This window comes from Oncorhynchus mykiss, chromosome 12 (genome assembly GCF_013265735.2).
Source record: "Oncorhynchus mykiss isolate Arlee chromosome 12, USDA_OmykA_1.1, whole genome shotgun sequence".
Lineage (NCBI taxonomy): Eukaryota > Metazoa > Chordata > Actinopteri > Salmoniformes > Salmonidae > Oncorhynchus > Oncorhynchus mykiss.
This window is the reverse complement of record NC_048576.1, coordinates 61724418-61744819: the sequence shown is the minus strand read 5'-3', so window position 1 is coordinate 61744819 and position 20402 is coordinate 61724418. Positions and strand designations below refer to the sequence as shown.

The 20402-nt window shown below is 44.6% G+C and overlaps 1 protein-coding gene across 1 annotated transcript in view; it reads right to left on the bottom strand.

Moving 5' to 3' along the window:
• atp2a1 (ATPase sarcoplasmic/endoplasmic reticulum Ca2+ transporting 1) overlaps positions 1-20052 on the bottom strand; it is a 28553-nt gene extending 8501 nt beyond the window's left edge. The window contains exons 1-20 of the mRNA XM_036937978.1: positions 19927-20052; positions 19588-19724; positions 18221-18238; positions 15095-15177; positions 12940-13044; positions 12388-12526; positions 9382-9462; positions 8772-8857; positions 8347-8502; positions 7482-7623; positions 7050-7216; positions 4619-4707; positions 4393-4495; positions 4053-4184; positions 3662-3787; positions 3274-3492; positions 2972-3083; positions 2525-2748; positions 2110-2330; positions 1628-1830 (exon numbers count right to left, since the gene is read on the bottom strand). Coding sequence (XP_036793873.1) covers positions 1628-1830; positions 2110-2330; positions 2525-2748; positions 2972-3083; positions 3274-3492; positions 3662-3787; positions 4053-4184; positions 4393-4495; positions 4619-4707; positions 7050-7216; positions 7482-7623; positions 8347-8502; positions 8772-8857; positions 9382-9462; positions 12388-12526; positions 12940-13044; positions 15095-15177; positions 18221-18238; positions 19588-19705 — 2524 coding nt within the window. The 5' untranslated portion in view covers positions 19706-19724; positions 19927-20052. The remainder of the gene's footprint in view (positions 1-1627; positions 1831-2109; positions 2331-2524; positions 2749-2971; positions 3084-3273; positions 3493-3661; positions 3788-4052; positions 4185-4392; positions 4496-4618; positions 4708-7049; positions 7217-7481; positions 7624-8346; positions 8503-8771; positions 8858-9381; positions 9463-12387; positions 12527-12939; positions 13045-15094; positions 15178-18220; positions 18239-19587; positions 19725-19926) is intronic.
• Between the last annotated feature and the right edge of the window lie 350 nt (positions 20053-20402).

The following is a 20402-nucleotide window of genomic DNA, read 5'->3' as shown; positions in this document are numbered from 1 at the left end:
CCAGTGCAATGGCTAAACTGCTTGCTGACTGTACTGTGTGATTGTAGCGGGTTTACTAATGTGTTAGTTCTAGTAGCTATGTTGACTATGACATTAGATGATATGGTGACAACGATGTAGGTTGTGTGTAGCGGTTATGATATGAAGGCTTGGCTTGGAAAGTTTTATTTCGCCTGGTCACAGACAACTGATGTGTTGTGCACTGAAGTCCACAAGCGAAGAGAACTGTGAAAGGAGGTCGATCACGTAGATGCGAGAAGGATATATACTACAAGAAAAGTAATCATGCTGTTTGTATGTGGCTGCTATGAAAGTGAACTGTGTTTGTGTGTGATCAGGGGTATATTCATTCTGCCGATTCTGTTAAAACGTTTCTTAAACAGAAGCAAACGTACATAAAATGGGGACAAACGTACCTGAATTTGTCCAAGAGAAACTCTCGTTTGTAACTGTTGGATTAATGATTACACCCTAGATCAGCTAGATGTAGGCAAGAGTGTGGAAGGCGGTATTGAATGTGTCACTGTCTGTCACCTTGATTACTCAAATTTCTCTCGACCTCTGCAACTACATTGTAAACTTTCATTCATATGCTAGGATGTAGAAATCTAATGATGGGTATAGGGAAAATGTGAGTATCACGCAGTAGCCTAAACCTATCAATGTTACATTGAGCCCGGGGGAATGGAATATAAATGACAGTTATACAATATGCTGTAATAGAAATAAAGCCATGCTCATTAAAAAAAATCATCGTCCTCCCTCATCTTAAATGGCACCGACCACAACTGCTGTACGCCCAGTCGGTGAGGGTTGAAAGCTCTAAGCGTTTGACGTTGGGTCAGGGTTGTATTTAGATTCACGACTGAGCCAGGGATAGTTCAGGGTTGGAGAGTCAGACATAGCTTCATGAGATAGAATTAGGTCAGAGATGGATAGTGAGCATAGCGTCTATGTTGAACCTGGAACATGACTGTGTTCCAGTATCCACACTAGCGTACTACATAAGCCCCATGTATAACTACTGCTAACAGGTCCCATGTGGCTCAGTTGGCAGAGCATGGCGCCTTGCAACGCCAAGGTTGTGGGTTTGATTCCCACGGGGGACAGGTATGAAAAATATGTTTCTCTGGTTAGGAGCATATGCTGAATTACTCAATTTTGTTCGTTCATGTAAAAAATGTGTTATTTGACCTGATCTTGTTTGTTACACTTGGAAGATCTGATTAAAATCAGATCACAAGGAGTCTTTTAATCGTCTACACCTGTCTAAAAACGTGGGCACAATTTAGAATATGGACAAAGGCTGCATGTTAGCACCAGGTATAGACGGGGCTTTAGACACAATATCCACCATAGCATACTATTTAGAGACAACTTCCACACTATCAAACTACTTAGAATGAGGCAATGTATTGGTCATGCATTCACAGTGGTATTCTAGTGACCCCAACGGTTGTTGAAGGAACATGAGAGGAGGAAAGCATAATGGCCAGTGCATTTGTAATGGTTTTGTTTTGTATTTAGTGTTTTTGATGTGTTCCTGACTTCCCAGAATACATTTCCATGCAAATGGACAATAAAAATGCTGTCATATTATATGGTATGGTATCTTATCCTATCGTACCTCCGATGGCGAGGTATCTGAAGAACAGCCATCCAGAGATGAGGGGCTCCTTGGGGGAGCGGGGCAGCTTGCCCATGATGTCCAGGTCAGGGGGGTTGAAGCCCAGGGCAGTGGCAGGAAGACCATCAGTCACCAGGTTGACCCACAGCAGCTGGACAGGGATCAGAGCCTCGGGCAGACCCAGGGCAGCGGTCAGGAAGATACTGAGAGAGATGGAGGGATGGATGAGGAGAGCGAGGGAAAGAAAGAGAAAACAAAGAAAGGAGAAGAGTATGTTTTGACTAGAACTGTGTGTGGCAGTCATATTGATGTTCTTGCTCACGGTGGTGTCTTGACAGCCAATACAGGAGCGTGACCAAGTAGTTAGGCTGCTACTACAGTGAATCTCTGTCTTTCGTCTGGATTGGCGTTCAACCACGGTTATGTCTGTCACGATGGGGTCACGATGTGGTCACTTCAACCCATCCCCCCCGAACACTCACCAGACGACCTCACCAACGTTGGAGGAGATGAGGTAACGGATGAACTGCTTCATGTTATTGTAAATGGCTCTGCCCTCCTCGACAGCTGCCACGATGGAAGAGAAGTTGTCGTCGGCCAGGACCATCTCAGAGGCAGACTTGGCAACGGCAGTGCCAGAGCCCATGGCGATGCCGATCTCGGCCTTCTTCAGGGCGGGGGCATCGTTCACTCCATCTCCGGTCTGGTGGAGGAAGCGAGAAAGAAGGAAGAAAAGAGAAGGTAGAGAAGGAGGACGACTGTTAGTGATGTGTTCTGTTATGATGTGAATCGTATTTCCACACATATTCTGTTTTTTTGTGTAAATTGGATGGTTGTACAATAAGCTTTTGAGTTTTGAATAGGAGTGTCTCCTCTGTTCCTGTTCCCTTCTCTCACCATGGCGGTGATCTCGTCGAAGCCTTGCAGGAACTCAACGATCTTGGACTTGTGAGAGGGCTCAACGCGGGCATAGCAGCAGGCCTTGCGGACGGCTTTTTTTTGCTCGTGGAGGGGCAGATCGTCAAACTCACGGCCAGTGAAGGCTCGGCCAGTAGTGTCCTCATCCTCGGTGAAGATGCCAATACGACGGCAGATAGCCACGGCGGTTCCCTTGTTGTCACCTGGGAGGGAGGGAGAGAGAGAGTGAAGTATTGTATTGTTTGTTTTTTTCTCAATTTATTTCAGTCCTCTCTGAGACCACCAGAGTGAAAAATAACGGAGGAAAGACAACCAACGGAGAAGAGGTAGATGGATGGAAACAGTGGGAGTGATAAAGGTTTTCCAGAAATCCTGGTTAGAGGATTCTTGGAAATACAACAGATTTTAGCAGTCCAGCATACTGACCAGTAATCATGATGACGCGGATGCCAGCAGCCCTGCACAGCTCGATAGCTCCAATGACCTCCTTACGAGGGGGGTCAAGCATGCCCACGCAGCCCACGAAGGTAAGGTCAGTCTGAGGACCACAGACAGAGAGAGAGAGAGAGAGAGGAGACGTAGGGTAAGTGCTTCGGATGAATTTAGAAATTCCAGTAGTACTGTTTGTATTTACCTAGTAACTCAGGAACCCCTTTCTTTACCTAGTTTACCTAGAAATTAATACAGTAGGTACTTAAACCCCCCCCCGCCCTTCTCTCCTTTCTCACCTCGTAGTCGCCGAACTTGGTGGCGTCTTCGAGGTTCATCTCTTCCATGCGGAGGGGTGTGTCGCGGGTGGCCAGTGCCAGGCAACGCAGGGTGTCACGGCCGGTACCCCACTCCTTGATCACAGCCATGATCTTGTTCTTGACAGGCTCGGACAGGGGCACGCGGGTAGTGCCAACGCGCACATATGCACACCTCTCAATAACACCCTCGGGAGCGCCCTAGGGAGAGGGTGACGGAGGGAGAGAGAGAGCGGTCAGGACTCAAGGAGCATTTAGGAACTTCATAAACAATCACTGCAAGATTGCTATAGAGATTATTGATATGACAACGTCACCGGGACCTTTACTCTGAGCATTTCCATGGAGACTGTTGACGGTGTTCTCTCACCTTGACGAACATCTTGTTGCCGACAGCGGCCTTAGAGGACTTGGCTGGGGAGCAGAACACTGACATGGACTTCCTGTCTCTGGAGAACTCCAGGGTGAACTCCTTCTTCATCAGCTGCTTGATCACCTGGGAGAGAGACGGAGAGGACATGGGTTAGAGAGGGAGGGAGGAGAGGGTTTAGAAATTAAGGCAGGCGTTAGAGAGGGAGAAATGGGAGGTAGGCTGGAGAGGGGAGGGAGGGAGGAACGAGAGGGATGAGATGGGGAGTAGGGGAAGAGGGGAGCCAGATGGAAAATAGGGAGGTGAGAGAGGGTGGACTGGAGAGAGGGCAGAAAGGGGGAGGAAAGGAGGGGTAGAGGAAAGGTGGAGGGAGGGAGGAAGGAAGACTTACAGAACAACAGGCGTTGGCTCTGTCGGGCTTGGACAGGCCACGCACTTCAGTGTTGAACACGTTCATCTTCTCAACCAGGCAGCACAGAGCGGTCTCAGTGGCCTCGCCCACCTTCTCATAGATACCCTTAGACTGCACGAGAGAGGGAGAGGAGAAAGACACTATCAAATCTGGGCTAGACTAAAACACATATCAGATCTGGGCTAGACTAATACACATATCAGATCCATAAAATAACAGCTACACATATACAGATACTGAGTGCTGACAAAGTACCACGCACACACACGCACGCACCCAAACTCACAAACACACACACAGATAGAAAGCTTCTCCTTACATCATTGTAGTCCAGAGAGGAGTCATTGCACAGAGCACAGATGGTGGACAGCTCCACCAAGCCATCATACTGGCCACACTTCACTAACGCACCGTTCTTAGTACTGAGAGAGAGATGGAGAAGACAGTAAGCAGGTGTGTGTGTGTGTGTGTGTGTGTGTGTGTGTGTGTGTGTGTGTGTGTGTGTGTGTGTGTGTGTGTGTGTGTGCATGTCCAGCTATACTCACACTTCTCCCTCGGGGGTGTACTTGGAACCGGAGATGTCGAAAGAACCCAGAGAAACGCTGTCTCCCTCCACTTTGTCAATGATGAACATCTGGAACCACACCACAAAGACACAACACACACTATTTAACTATGCACTTTAAAAAAAGCCAACTGATCAAATTTCTTAAACAGCGTTATTTTGTGAGTTGGGTGGACTTTAAAAGGACAATAAATTGATCTAATGTGTGTGTGAGTAATTTTTGGAGTAAAATGACAAATTAATGTTTACCTTAGGGAGGCAACAATGTATGTTGGGTCTGCTGCAGTATGTGCCAAATGTTGAGCATACTCACAATCCTATTGCAGTTGGCTGCCTTACAATTGTACGTTGAATCAACAGACTATAATTGAGGTGAGCTGAATTTAAACAAGCTTGATGAGTAAAATTACAAAATGTATGTTTGCTCAAAACCACTGAAAACGAGAGCCATCATTATCCTATTTTCCAGCATGCTTTATTGCAGTTTGACTTTTTCAATACCCCTGTTTTTGCTTTCATCAAATATGGATATCCAGCACCAGTGAAAAGTTTGGATGGGCATAAAACCCTCCATAGTCTAAGATGTATGTATTATGCCCACAAGGAGCAGTTATGGTGCCTGTAACTGTATTTAGACAGAGACTATTTAAAAGAAGTTGCCATTTCGTTTTTATTAGAATTTGATAAAAAATGATACACTGTCTTTTTAGGCCTTATCAATAGCCTAGTGAATTTAATCTAGTTTATGACTACGAAAGGCCTGTCCATGTCCAGACTGAATTTATGGTAGGCCTGGAGCCCCTATAGCAGTGCAAATGCTATAGCCTATTTAACAATGTATTTCCATACTAAAGCAATGCAATGCTTATATAAACAGTTCGACTGCAAACATGTTCAACATATATTGCAAATATGGGGCAGGCTATTTAACAACATAGGTGATAATGGAGTAACATTCGAATTGGAGTTGATAACAACGAAATCCACAAAAGACTGTAAATACACAACTTGAAGCAACCACATATTTAGCCATGGATCACGTTCTGATTGGCCAGCAAGCCTCGACACACCAACAACTGGTTTATTTATCAAAACGTGCCACCGCCAGCAACTGTGCCTATAATTATGCTGGTGAAAATAGCACAAATATTTTTGACACACCCCTGAAACTATAGTGCTTACTGTCAGTGCCTAGATTTACCGCTGCGTTAGGTTTGTTGAAATAGAGCCCATCAACTCCATTTATTGTATTTTAAATTCAGGCTGTAACACAACAAAAATGTGGAAACAATCAAGGGGTATGAACACTTTCTTAAGGCACTTATTGGTTGATTACATTGGTTGATTGGCTGATTACACAAATAATGTACACTGAGTGTACAAAACATGAGAAACACCTTCATAATGTTTAGTTGCACCCCCTTTTGCCCTCAGAACAGCCTAAATGTATTGGGGCATGGACTACAAGGTGTCGAAAGCGTTGCAGGCCCATGTTGACTCCATTGCTTCCCACAGTTGTGTCAAGTTGGCTGTACAGTATGTCCTTTGGGTGGTGGATCATGCTTGATGCACAGGGAAACTGTTGAGCGTGAAAAAAACAGCAGCGTTGCAGTTCTTGACACACTCAAACCAATGTGCCTGGCACCTACTACCATACCCCGTTCAAAGGCACTACAATCTTTAGTCTTGCCCATTCACCCTCTGAATGGCTACACATACACAATCCATGTCTTGATTGACTCAAGGCTTAAAAATCCTTCTAAAACCTTTTTTCTAAAACCTAACAGGTGACATCGATAAGGGATCATAGCTTTCATACTGGATTCACCTGGTCAGTGTTCCTAATGTTTTTCAGAAACTAATCCAATCTGTTAGTAGTTGGACGTTTTGCACCCGTTAGTTACTGAGCTGTCTGTTCCAGTGTATATGATTTAGGTAGTCTCATTAATCAGTCTTCCCTTCCCCGGCAGTCATTCTCAATGCAGGCTGCAGGTGAATAAAAGTTCAAATTGCTGGATATCCTCACTTTGGACTCCAATAGGAATTACACATCACTTTGCAAGTCAGCATTGAGGTTTGAATCAATGTAAAATTGTAAGGCAACCAGCTGCAATAGGATTGTGTGTTTCCTCAACATTTGATCAACAAATTACACATATATTTTTTTACAGTGTGTTGGATCTCTGATGTGTGTGTGTGTGTGTGTGTGTGTGTGTGTGTGTGTGTGTGTGTGTGTGTGTGTGTGTGTGTGTGTGTGTGTGTGTGTGTGTGTGTGTGTGTGTGTGTGTGTGTGTTAGAACGCACAGCGCACATGTGCATTTGTGTTTGTACGACGTGTGTGTGTGTTTGTACGGCGTGTGTGTGTTTGTGCGGCGTGTGTGTGTGTTTGTGCGGCATGTGTGTGTACCTACCTTGGTGACACACATCTGGTTAGTGGTGAGGGTGCCAGTCTTGTCGGAGCAGATGACGGAGGTGCAGCCCAGGGTCTCCACAGAGGGCAGGGAGCGGACGATGGCGTTCTTCTTGGCCATACGGCGGGTACCCAGAGCCAGGCAGGTGGTGATCACAGCGGGCAGACCTGGGAGGGAGAGAGAGGGGGGAGAAGGGGGACAGATGGTAGAGAGTGAGGGGAAAATAGTGTTATTAGTTATACAGTAAACCATGTTCTTGTGAATTGAAACCTCTCTTGAGACCTGAAGACATGCATTCGTTTTGCTACATAGGCTTTAGCCCAGGTTAACACAGTCTTGAGGGTGATTGGTTGATTGACTTGTGTCCACTTTACTTTGACCCATCTAGACTTTTTAGATTAGATTAGTGCTAGTCCAGTATCAGTTGCTCACCCTCAGGAATGGCAGCCACAGCCAGGGCCACAGCGATCTTGAAGTAGTAGACGGCCCCGCGGATCCAGGAGCCTCCATGGACAGGGTCATTGAAGTGGCCAATGTTGATCATCCACACGGCAACACAGATCAGGGAGATGACCTGTTATGGAATAGACAACCACAGGTTGTCAGATAAACCCTGGTTTAAAAATATATATGATACAATTGTCATCATTGCACTATTGGTTTCCTTACATTCTAAGTCTATGGACAAGGTATGACTTTTGTAATGTCATTTTGTAATTTGGGTGAAATATCCCTTTAAGATGTATCAAATCAAAACGGGTAAAAATTGGCTACTTGACCATTTTAAGGCCGTGGGGAAACTCATCTTGTCAAGTTGCAACAACTAAAGGGTAGTGTAGTAGAATTGTAGTAGTAGTAGTGTAGCTGTAGTAGTAGTAGTAGTAGTAGTGTAGAAGCAGTAGTAGTAGTGTATTAATAGTAGTGGAGTAGTAGTAGTAGTGTAGTAGTAGTAGTAGTAGTGTAGCAGCAGTAGTAGTAGTAGTGTAGTAGTAGTAGTATAGCAGCTGTAGTAGTAGTAGTAGTAGTAGTAGTAGTATAGCAGCAGTAGTAGTAATGTAGTAGTAGTAGTAGTAGTAGTATAGCAGCAGTAGTAGTGATGTAGTAACAGTGTAGTAGTAGTAGTGTAGCAGTAGTAGTGAAGTAGTAGTATTAGTAGTGTAGCAGCAGTAGTGTAGTAGTAGTAGTAGTAGTAGTAGTAGTAGTAGTAGTGTAGCAGCAGTAGTAGTAGTGTAGTAGTAGTAGTAGTAGTAGTGTAGTAGCAGTGTAGTAGTAGTATAGTAGTAGCTTTCTGTCTCACCTTGGAGAGCTGCTCTCCGAACTCGTCCAGTTTGGCCTGCAGGGGTGTCTTCTCCTGCTCTGTCGCAGCCATTTGATCGCGGATCTTCCCAATCTCTGTAGAGACACCAGTTGCCACGGCTACGCCGATAGCCTTGCCTGATGCAATGTTGGTGCCCTTGAGGGATAGACAGAGGGAGCGAGATAAAGGGAGGGAGAGTGGGGGAGAAGGGGAGACAGAAAGAGAGAGGGGAGAAGGAGATAGTGGAAAGAGTGAGAGTGAGAGGGGAAAAGAGGGAGCGGTCAATGAATGGCTGTAAGGGTGGAGGAGATGGAGAGTAGAAGAGGGCAGGAGTGTGGAAAATGACAGTTAGATTGATGGAAAGATTCCGAGATGGAGGAATAGAAAGATAGATAGATGGATAAATATGTAGGAGAGTCCCTCACAGAGAAAAGCATGTTCTTCTTGTCCTGGTTGACAGCTCTCATGTCTGGGACGGCATCAGTGTGCTTGATCACACTGACAGACTCACCTGAGCGAGGTGAGAGACAGAGAGGCAGATAGAGTGAGAGAGTTTTACAACAAAATTGTTTTACATGTATTTATAATAGGGCTGTCAAAAGATGAAACACATTTAATCAAGTTAACTCTCAGGATTTTATTGCATATTCCAAGTGTAATTTAAAAAATGTCATACAAAAAACATTGCAAGAATATTGACGTCTTGGTTTTGTCTAAAATAATGGTTCAAATTGAGAAAGCGCACCGTACTGAACCTCAATGGCAACTTGTTTTTACATGGCATTGTAGATTTTAGCTGTATATATCATGTATTTTGGATGTTTTCAGTGTATTTTCAATGCTTTCAGACAATGCGGGGAATGTTTTCAGTGTATTTTCAATGCTTTCAGACAATGAGGGGAAAAAAAGAGTGCACTAAAATGACAAAAAGTGAACTCGAGTTACCTGATTAACTCTGTCAGCCCTCATTTATTTTTTATTGTGGTCTTGTAAAGATGGTTACGACTGACAGTCAGAGTTGATAATATCACTCACCAGTGAGGATGGACTGGTCAACCCGCAGAGTAGTAGAGTTTATTTTGACGAGTCTGATGTCAGCGGGGACTTTGTCACCAACTGGGAAAGAAAGAACAAACATATACAATGTTAGCTCAAAGTAGCTGTCTCAACTTCATGCATATACACACACACACACACACACACACACACACACACACACACACACACACACACACACACACACACACACACACACACACACACACACACACACACACACACACACACACACACACACACACACACACACACACACACTCCACTCCACTTCAGAGTTCATTTCACGTATGTTCAAACATAATTGCTACACTGGAATCCACAGTCTTTATCACAATCAAGGTTTTCCCTGGATAACATTGTGCTTAGTCTGACTTATTTTTACAGTGTATTCTGTCCAACGCACTGCTTTTTAACATTGTCAAAATATCACCATTTGACATCTTGACTCTTCAGTATGGCAAAATTAGAGCGAGAGAATTGATCATGGAGAAAAGTCCCCTCATCCAACTAGTCTTGACTCTCGAAGTTTATTAACCCCTACCAACCCAACAAAGCCTCAGGACAGTCTGATCCAACCACATTATAACCAAACGAAAAAAATCTATTATATTACCTATTCGGAAAACACTTGTACTATTTACTCGTTGTAACAACACTGTACATAGTTAATAATATAACTTGTGTTTTTTAATTTGAACTGTTTATTTGTGATTTCCAAAGCAAGTGACATACACAATGTAAAACATTGCTTCCCATGCCAATAAAGAGCCAATGAATTGAAAGTACATGCCAATGAAGAGCCAATGAATTGAAAGTACATGCCAATAAAGACCCAATGAATTGAAAGTACATGCCAATGAAGACCCAATGAATTCAAAGTACATGCCAATAATGAGAGTGAGAGAGAGAGCCAATAATGAGAGTGCGAGAGAGAGCCAATAATGAGAGTGAGAGAGAGAGCCAATAATGAGAGTGAGAGAGAGAGCCAATAAAGAGAGTGAGAGAGAGACAATAAAGAGAGTGAGAGAGAGCCAATAAAGAGAGTGAGAGAGAGCCAATAAAGAGAATGAGCGAGAGAGCCAATAAAGAGAGTGAGAGAGAGAGCCAATAAAGAGAGTGAGAGAGAGAGCCAATAATGAGAGTGAGAGAGAGAGCCAATAATGAGAGTGAGAGACAGAGCCAATAATGAGAGTGAGAGAGAGAGCCAATAATGAGAGTGAGAGAGAGAGCCTGACGTGACTGACTCGTCTTAGAACTTTGGATGAGTAGCAACACTGAAAGCCGACCCCACGGACAGACAGAACGAGAGGGAGAGAAAGACAGAGGGCGAGACACAGCGATATGATAGCAAACAGGTGTATGGGGGAGAGAAAGAGAGAGAGAGAGAGAGAGGGTGTAAGAGAGAGATAAATAGACGGGTGTGAGTACTAAGCACACACGTTATCACTCTCAAATTCAACATCAAATTCAGATTGCTTTATTGGCATGAAATACAATTTGTAGATATTGCCAAAGCAGTATAGTGGTACAGCATTTCAGTACAATGGAATGAGGATAATGAAATACAGTTCATTTCAGTAGTAATAATAACAGTACATCTAATCATGTATACAGGTACAACACTGCTGCTGTATTGTGGAATCTTCGGTCATTTTTTATTTCATTAAATAAAAATAGGATTATAAAAATAAAAATAAAGAATGGCTAATAAATAAACAACAAAATGTATGGATGATGGTTACACTGTTTTACTGTCACTTACAGTATATACAGTATATATAACTTTCTCTCGTTCTCTCTACACCTCCCTCTCTCTTACCCTCTGATTGCCTTAAAAGGACCCACTGTCTCAAGGACACAAGGACAGCCACCCTCCCTCCCTTCTTCACACAATGACACTTAGTCATTGTCATACGCTCTCTATCCCTCTCTCTCTCTCTCTTTCTTACCCTCTCAAATACGCACGGGCACACACACACACACACTCGTTCACAATGCCAAGCCACACATCTAGTACATTGGTGCAGGTCCCGTGTGGCTCAGTTGGTAGAGCATGGCACTTGCAACGCCAGGGTTGTGGGTTCAAAAGAAAACATGTATGGACTCACTACTGTAAGACTCATTGGCTAAGAGCCTCTGTAAAATGACTCAAATGTCAAATATAAATGTAATGCATTAATTATAGTGTTTGTTCTTAGGTCACCTGCTAAATTTGGAAATTGTGCCTGCAAAATGAATAACACGCATTCAACATTAAAATGTGCCCTTATTGGTCAAATCTGTCCCTTTATCTATACTTGGATCAGATTAGCCAACCCTAAACCTAACCTTAACCATTAGAGCGATAAAGCAATCTGACCCAGGACCAGCCTCTGGTAGGCATCAGGTATATCCTGCATCAGTGGTTCCCAACCTTTTTCAGTTACTGTACCACCAAGTGAATTTTGCTCTGCCCTGAGTACCCCTGAAGTACCCCCTCATGTGCATTTTACCAGTAGCCCTATGGTGTCATGAGTCTTCTCAAGTACACTCTGTGGATAAGCCAAGTACCCTCAGGGGTCCTGGGGCCTACAGTACATAGTGCACTACTTTTGACCAGAGCCCTATGACTATAAAGTGAATAGAGTGCCCTTTGTGATGTGTCTGTCAACCAGTAGACTGACAATATTCACCATGGGTATTAGGCCTTGTTTGTTTATTTATTTTTCTTTGGGGGGGGTGGGGGGGGCTAATAGCAAACCCTAAAGACGTGATGTTCATCTGAGAGGATTTGACAGATTCAAGCACTTTGACATATTTTGTGACAAATTGTACACCCTTCGTCTCTGATAGGCCAGGTAGATTCTCTCTCGATTACATCAGATCTACATTCATTTTTAGTGGCTTGTGGGTATTGGGGCTATGGGTCGACTTGGAACTGGGCCTACAACTCTTGGGCCGGTTGGGGTAGAAGTTGCCCTTGGGCACAGATCTGAATCTTACCGGACACCTCCACCACATCTCCAGGGACGATCTCCCTGGCCTTGATCATCTGGACGTTCTTCCTGTCCGACCGGTAAACCTTCCCCATCTCAGGTTCATACTCCTTCAGAGCCTCGATGGCGCTCTCTGCATTGCGCTCCTACAGGGCAACAATAACCCCACAGAACATCAGTTCCTCCTGACCTCCCGTCCAGAAGTGTAAAGCAAGACTTATGCCAATATGGCCACCCCCTACACCCGTCACATCCACCCCCTCCCCGCTCCCTCATCCCATAACCCCCCTATGTGTGAATCCTTGTACATAGTTTCCAAATGACCACCACAAGGCCAATATGGACCCGCTGCTTGTGGCTTGCGGTAACCCGATCGTCCCTCTGTATTTTTACTGTAGGACTGGGGGCTGCTGCATTTCCCCCTTTAACACCCCCACCCCGCGGTTAACACATTCTGACCCTGAGCGGGTAAACTAATGCATGTGATGTATTATGTGTGTGTGTGTGTGTGTGTGTGGTGTTTGTGTGTGCGCGCGTGTGTGTGTTTCCACTAACTGACCTGCCAGACTCCAACGATGGCATTAGCGATGAGAATGAGGAGGATGACTAAGGGTTCCACGAAGGCTGTGACTGTTTCCTCACCTTCCTCAAACAAGGCCAGCACCTGAAAGCGAGAGAGAGACAGAGGGAGAGAAAGAGAGGGAGAAAGAGAATTTATGTTTAGTGACAATGGAATGGAATGCATTTTTATGACACTTGACAGTATGCGCCTATATCAGAATCACTTTTTTCCACTCTATGCAAGACTTTTTTTTTGTATGCGTGTCCGTGCACATGTGCATGTGTGATAGAGGGAGTTTTTGTGTGTGTGTTTCCTCACGTGTGTGTGTGTGCGCTTTCGTGTATGTGAGTGTAACGAGTTGTTGTCACTGGTCTGTTTAGGAAAGATGCTGTGTTGACATGGACACAGATCAGTTCTGATCCACTGAAGCAGAGTGAGAAGCAATCTAACCCACAGAGAGAGACAGAAATCCCTCCATCCCTCCATTATGTTATACGTCCATCCATTATTCTTTATTGCCTATTCCTTTGTCCAAACCGTCCTCTTTTTACCTTCTTCCATCGCCTCTCCCTTCTCTACTCCGTTGTTCCTTAGTGCAATGATTTCATTCTTCCATCCTCTTTCTTTCCTTCTTTCTTTCGTTCTTTCTTTCTCTCTCTTTCTTTTGCTTGTTTCTTTCTTTCTTTTCTTGTTTCGATCCATGTATTATCTTATTCCCTCTCTTTTAAGATCTCTATATCGCTCATCCTCTCTGTCTCTCTATTCTAAAAGTTACCGCATTGAAATCCATTGTAGCCTCCGCACACGTACCGTGCTATCGCAGAGCCCTTCCATTCCTAGCAAAACTTCACATGGAAGTACATGAGAAACATTGCAGCAATATTGCCAATGCATTTATGCATTCACGCAGTATATCAACTTAATAATATGTCATTCATAAATGCATAATATAATCACTACAGTGTCTTCCTCAACCATATGCTGTATGGACCTATCATCATCGGTTTGTTTGTCTTTGCAACAATCAATGCCATTGTGCAACACCGTCTCTCTCTTGCGTTCTCGCCGGCAATCCTTCGTTCCTTTCATCCCTGACCTTTGTGGAAGGATACAGTTTCTCGGCCTGGCTTGAGACTTTCTTAAAATAACGCGGGCCTCTCTCCCCTCGCGCCCTCTTGTCACACACATGCACGCACGCACGTACACACCATGCACACACACACACACACTATATCGCACACACACACCATTCTTTCTAAGGCCATAATGACAGCTGGCCAGGGACAGAGCGTAGAGGGTTGGGGGGGGGGTTACAACATTGTGTCACCCCCCCCCCCCCCCCCCCCCCCCCCCCACCCCCGAAACAGATTTGAAAAGAGAGAGCGAGACAGGAGGGTGGAGGGGAGACAACAGTGAAATGAAATAGTGAGAGAGAGGGATGGGGGAGGGATTCCTAGAGTGAGCGAGCGAGCGAGTGAGTGAGTAAGCGAGGGAGGGAGAGAGGGAGGACATCAATCCATGTGAAATATAACTTGACGGGTCACAGCATGTGTTCTGTGTGTGTGTGTACGCAAATCATAATTGACCTGTGTGTGTGTACAGTATGTGTCTTTCATTGTGCAGGTATGTAACCTTGTGTGTGTGTGTGTGTGTGTGTGTGTGTGTTAGCTTTCAGTGTCCTCTCATGGCCTCTGCCACCATGCACAGCTGCTACGCTGAAACATTTACCCATCCTGCGTTGGGGTAAGGAGAGGACGTGGAGGGAGGAAATTGACAGGAAGTGACCTCACTTGTGCTAACACCAACAAACAGATACATACACCCAAACCTATCGACCTGTATAGACCCTAACCCACTTGTGGAGATCTGAGAAGACTCAATAGGTATTATCAATGCATGAATATCTTCCCCTTGCTCTAATTACACCAATCATTGAGGAGCAGACCAGATGACATCACTTTGTCTTATACCAATGAAGTTAGGAACAGAACATCTGAAGTCATTCACCATTCTAACGCAGCAATGAATCTAGCGACTAGGAGGTCATGTCTTTACCTTGTCTTGTGTCATTACTCTGCAATCTTTCCCCTGTAACCCATAGCAATATCTTTTTACCATAGTCGGTCAAAATCAGTGACAACTGTCTACTTACAAAAGAGATGCAGGCAGCCAGCAGCAGGATTCTGACCAACAGATCCTCAAACTGCTCTACGACCAACTCCCAGATGGTCTTACCTGAGAGAGAGAGAGAGAGAGAGATAGATAGATAGAAAGAGAGAGGCAGATAGATAGAAAGAGAGAGGCAGATAGATAGAAAGAGAGGCAGATAGATAGAAAGGGAGAGGCAGATGGATAGAAAGGGAAAGGCAGATAGATAGCAAGAGAGAGGCAGATAGATAGAAAGAGAGAGGCAGATAGAAAGAGAGAGGCAGATAGAAAGAGAGAGGCAGATAGAAAGCGAGGCAGATAGATAGAAAGAGAGAGGCAGATAGATAGAAAGAGAGAGGCAGATAGATAGAAAGGGAGAGGCAGATAGATAGAAAGAGAGAAGCAGATAGAAAGCGAGGCAGATAGAAAGAGAGAGGCAGATAGAAAGAGAGGGGGGAATGAGAATAATGTCAGTGTGTGTGTGGATCTGTGTGTGTTGGCAGGAGTGTATTAGCACAATACAACAATAAAAATAATGCCAAATTAAATCGCAATACTACTACTACTACACACGCAGAAAAATCAGACCTAAAGAGGAGTGCACTCTTCAAGACACTTGCCAACATCATGCAATGTGGAAACCAACAGAAATGTTCCCTAGCAACGTGCACGCCCGGCCGACCACCTGAGGGGCTGTCTTATTCAGCCCCTCTGTTTGTGGGGCGCAAAACCTTGTCACTTAAATCTCACTCGATTGATTGTTTTCACTTTACTCCTGCGATTCTTACATTCTCTTGCTTGTGCCTGTCGTGGAACACCCACTGCGAGCCAGGCCTAATCGCCCAACATCAGTGCCCAACCTCACTAACACTCTTGTGGCTGAATGGAAGCAAGTCCCCGCAGCAATGTTCCTACATCCAGTGGAAAGTCTTCCCAGAAGAGTGAAGGCTGTTATGGCAGCAAAGAAGGGACCAACTCCATATTAATGCCCATGATTTTGGCATGAGATGTTCAACGAGCAGGTGTCTACATACTTTTGATCATGTAGTGCATGTCTGGTCTCACAAACAATGTAAAGTAGGTGTAATCCAGAGCCAAGCGTGTTGATTTATAATCCAAGGGTATCCTGCTATTGATACACTTGTTGTTTTATCCTAAATAAAGTGACAACAACAGTAATTAATGAAGGGGCCTCCTGAGTGGTGCAGTGGTCTAAGGCACTGCATCGCAGTGCTAGCTGTGCCACTAGAGATTCTGGGTTCGAGTCCAGGCTCTGTCGCAGCCGGCCACGACCGGGAGGTCCATGGGGCGGCGCATAATTGGCCCAGCGTCATCCGGGTTAGGGAGGGTTTGGCCGGCAGGGACATCCTTGACTCATCGCACACTAGTGACTCCTGTGGTGGGCTGGATGCAGTGCACGCTGACAAGGTCGCCGGGTGTACGGTGTTTCCTCCGACACATTGCTGCGGCTGGCTTCCGGGTTGGATGGGCATTGTGTCAAGAAGCAGTGCGGCTTGGTTGGGTTGTGTTTCGGAGGACGAATGGCTCGATGAGCGATGAGACAAGACTGTAACTACTACCAATTGGATTGGATTTTTTTTTTCATAAAATAAAATAACTGTAATTAATGAGGCAGTTGAGACAGCGCAGGTGAGTGCAAATAGGGTAGACAGTGCAAGTGTTTAGTTGTTACAGCCCTGTCTCTCCCCTTTATGTTAATGTGTAATATATGCAAATTCATGCATACATGCAAATATATGCAAAGTAGGCACATATACGTTCCCTTATTTTAACTCACAAACAAATAGCTGATATAATAAGGAAATGTATATATGAGTGCATCCCCCCGCCGCCCCCCAAATATTGGGACATTCTACAATAAATTGAATACCTAAATCCCTGGACTCCGTTCATTATTTGTCCGTGCCAGTAAAATGTTTTATGTGCTACAATTCAGTCAATATCTGGTTTGCAGTGCCTTCATCCATTGTCCAACTGTTGCATTTATTATAATTGTTTTTAAAACTTTTTTTTAACAATTTCGATGACCATGTCTCTATTGCATCACGATGATATAGTACTGTCAGAGGTGAGAATCATAACCGTTACAGGGAGGAATAGTCAGTGTGATAATAATCTCTCATGGGTAGACACACGCAACACAACTGGAAGGGTTCCCACTAGATAACACAGCCACAGAGTCAAAAACTGGGTGTGTCATAAAAATGTATCAAAGCAAAAATGACATTTTTGGCCTTAATTTAAGGTTAGGATTAGGCATAAAGTTAGAAGTGTGGTTAAGATTAACGTTAAGTTTAGGGTTAGGTTTAAAACACAGGAGGCTGCTGAGGGGAGGAAGGCTCATAATAATGGCTGGAACAGAATAAATGAAATGGTATCAAAAACATGGAAATTGTGTGCTTGATGTGTTCAATACCATTCCATTTATTCTGTTCCAGCCATCACTATGAGGCGGTTTTCCCCAATTGAGGTGCTACCGGCCACCTCTGGTTTAAAATCCGATTTTTAGAAGAGAAATTGTAGAAACGGGTGGGGTTTATGACTTTGTGACTGTGTTAACTAGTGATAACCCAATTTAAGTTTTTACTTCTGGGTTTTTGAGGTTTTGTGTGACAGATGGGATGGGTATGTAAGGACACAGATCTGTGCATAGGAAGATCCTTTTCTTTCAGGGTTATGAGAAGTTTGACAAGAAGAGGAATCCCATTCACATCCTCCCCTTCCTTCTCTCTGAAGTGTGTAGCCACTCCCTGTCAAGCATCGGATTGGATAAGAAATATGGCTACTCTACACCAACCAATCCAGTGATTTTAAACCCTAGAGGGGGCATATACAGAGATAAATGGGTGAATCAGGAATGTCTGGAGGGTTTGTGATGACAGATGTCACGATGGCACGACTGACAGGAAGTCCATCATCCCAGGCAGGAAGCAGAACAACAGGTGTGTATGTGTGACTGCAAATGTGTGTGACATGGTGGCAAGAAATAAAGAGGTAGTGTGACTGATGGGATGTGTAACCTCCTGGACATTGGGACAGAAATAGGAGAGTGTGTGCAGACCGACCACAGACAGGTGTGTGAGGGGCAAAGATAACGTTGGGAACTCACCAATCTCAGCTGGCAGCTCTGTAAAAGGGGAAAGCGAGAGACGGGAGATTATTACCATAGCATTGCTATTTGCTACTAACATTGCTAATTGAGATCAGCATTAGGCCTGCTACCTCTAACTTTGATAGCAGAAATGCTAATTCTGCACTGTTTAAACATAAAGGACCAGATTTACAAAGCCTTTGTTTCCACCTGTTTCACGGTCAGATCAGGTCATTGAAAATACAGGTGCAAACTTGTGCACTTGATACAAATGCCTATAGTTAATTAGCTAAAAACCTTTACTTAGCTCATGTCATCCACCTTTTGATTGATAACTTACGTCAGGACTGAAATCTCTCTGAACTCATTTCAAACCTTCAAATGATACAAAAACAAAAACATGAACAAACTGGTATTGCACACCTGTGATTCTACTTTATTTCTAAAGGATCGAACTAAGTGGTTTTCTTTAGCAAACGTTTGCAAACGAGTGTTAGGGCCTTGGTTTGTTCCAGGTCGGCCCGACAGTAGCCATTGCAAACCTCTGTCCTTCTCACTGACCTCTGATTGGTTAGCCAATCAGAGCCTTGAGTCTGTCGTTGCTTTTGATTGGCTGGATGAGACAATGACTATACCAATGCTTCATATCATGATTTAAGCACGGATGACCAAGAAGAAACATTTTTGTAAAAAAATATTATCATAAGCTTCATAACTTGACTTTTGCCTCTGTATATCAAGTCTGATGCTTAGCCCCTCAATGTTATTATCAAGTGTGCTAACTGCAAATACACTCAAATAAAAGGACTGATACAACAGTTATGCAAGTAGAAGTTGTCATGAACTTCTGGAATCCAACCAACCACGATAGAGAGCCTGTACTGGACTGATCACAAACTACACTACCCAAGCATCCTTTGGTGCCGCTGACCTTCAAATGGCATCTGCCGCACCATCACAAGGTCACGTGAACCATTTTGGTTGCCGTGTGCCAATGTGTCAGTCAGCCAGCCAGCCAACGGCCAATCACAAAGAGTCAACATTCGACCTTCCCCTCTTCATAACCAAAACAAAGACTAACTATTGTCCAAGCCAGTGGAACACCTGTTGCTGTATGTATGTATGTATGTCTGTCTGTCTATCCCTCCATTGCATTCATCCTTTCCACAGCATTTAGGACCAATGAACCCCATTTTGGGTCTGAACCTCTACACCCAACCAGATCCTCCTCCTTTTTCTCCTCCTCTTCCTCCTCCTCACCATCATCTTTCCAACAAGCCCTATCCCTCCTCGTATCTATCTCCGTGTACCTCTGTCCATCCCTTGGTTTCTCTATTATTTTCCATCCATCCATCCATCCATCCATCTCAGTCTCTCTTTCTCACCATTGTGACCATATCTGTCCAGGTTCTTCTTGAACTGCTCTGGTGTGAGGCCGGTGGTCTGGTCGACACCAAAGTATGACACGACCTCTTCCGGCTCTTTTGCGTGTGCATTCTCCATCCTCACCAAACAGGAGACGCTTCAGAAGAAGAGAACAAAACAAAGACACGTTTAGGACACGTCTGTCCAGTAATGCGTGGCTTGGCGCAGTAGGTAGTTCTCCAGTTATGAGGTTTTACAACCAGAGAAATGATTTGTTACCCATCACTCTATAAAAGCGTGGGATTGGGATAAAAACTGTCAACCCCCTTCGTACTCTTTCTCACAACTCTCTCTCTCACCTCTCCGGCAAACTGGAGCCCTGGACTGACAGAAAGTGCAACCTGGCACAGGCTCATGAAAAGTTTTATACAGACACAAAAGTGGTGCGATTGGTGCTCTCTCACCATGCTCCTGCACCTCATTGGCTGAGGGAAGCAAAAGTGGGTGTGGGCCGGGAGGGTCCTGGGGGGGGGGGGGGGGGTCACGCGTGGAAGAATTGTTCACCAACTGCAGAGGGGGTCCGCTGTCTGCCGTCAAACTGAAAATAAGATGTGTTTTTGGATCGAGCATGGTCAGTAGAACAGGGAGGGGGAGATAGGGGCAGGGGTGCTTTGAATGAGAGGTAGGGGGCATTTAATGATGGGTCCAGTGTGGCAGATAGGACAAAGGGGGGGAGGGGGTACAGAGAGAGAGGTAGATAGAGATAAAGAGAGAGAGAGGAGGGGGGGACAGAGAGAGGCAGATAGAGAGAGGGGGGGACAGAGAGAGGCAGGTA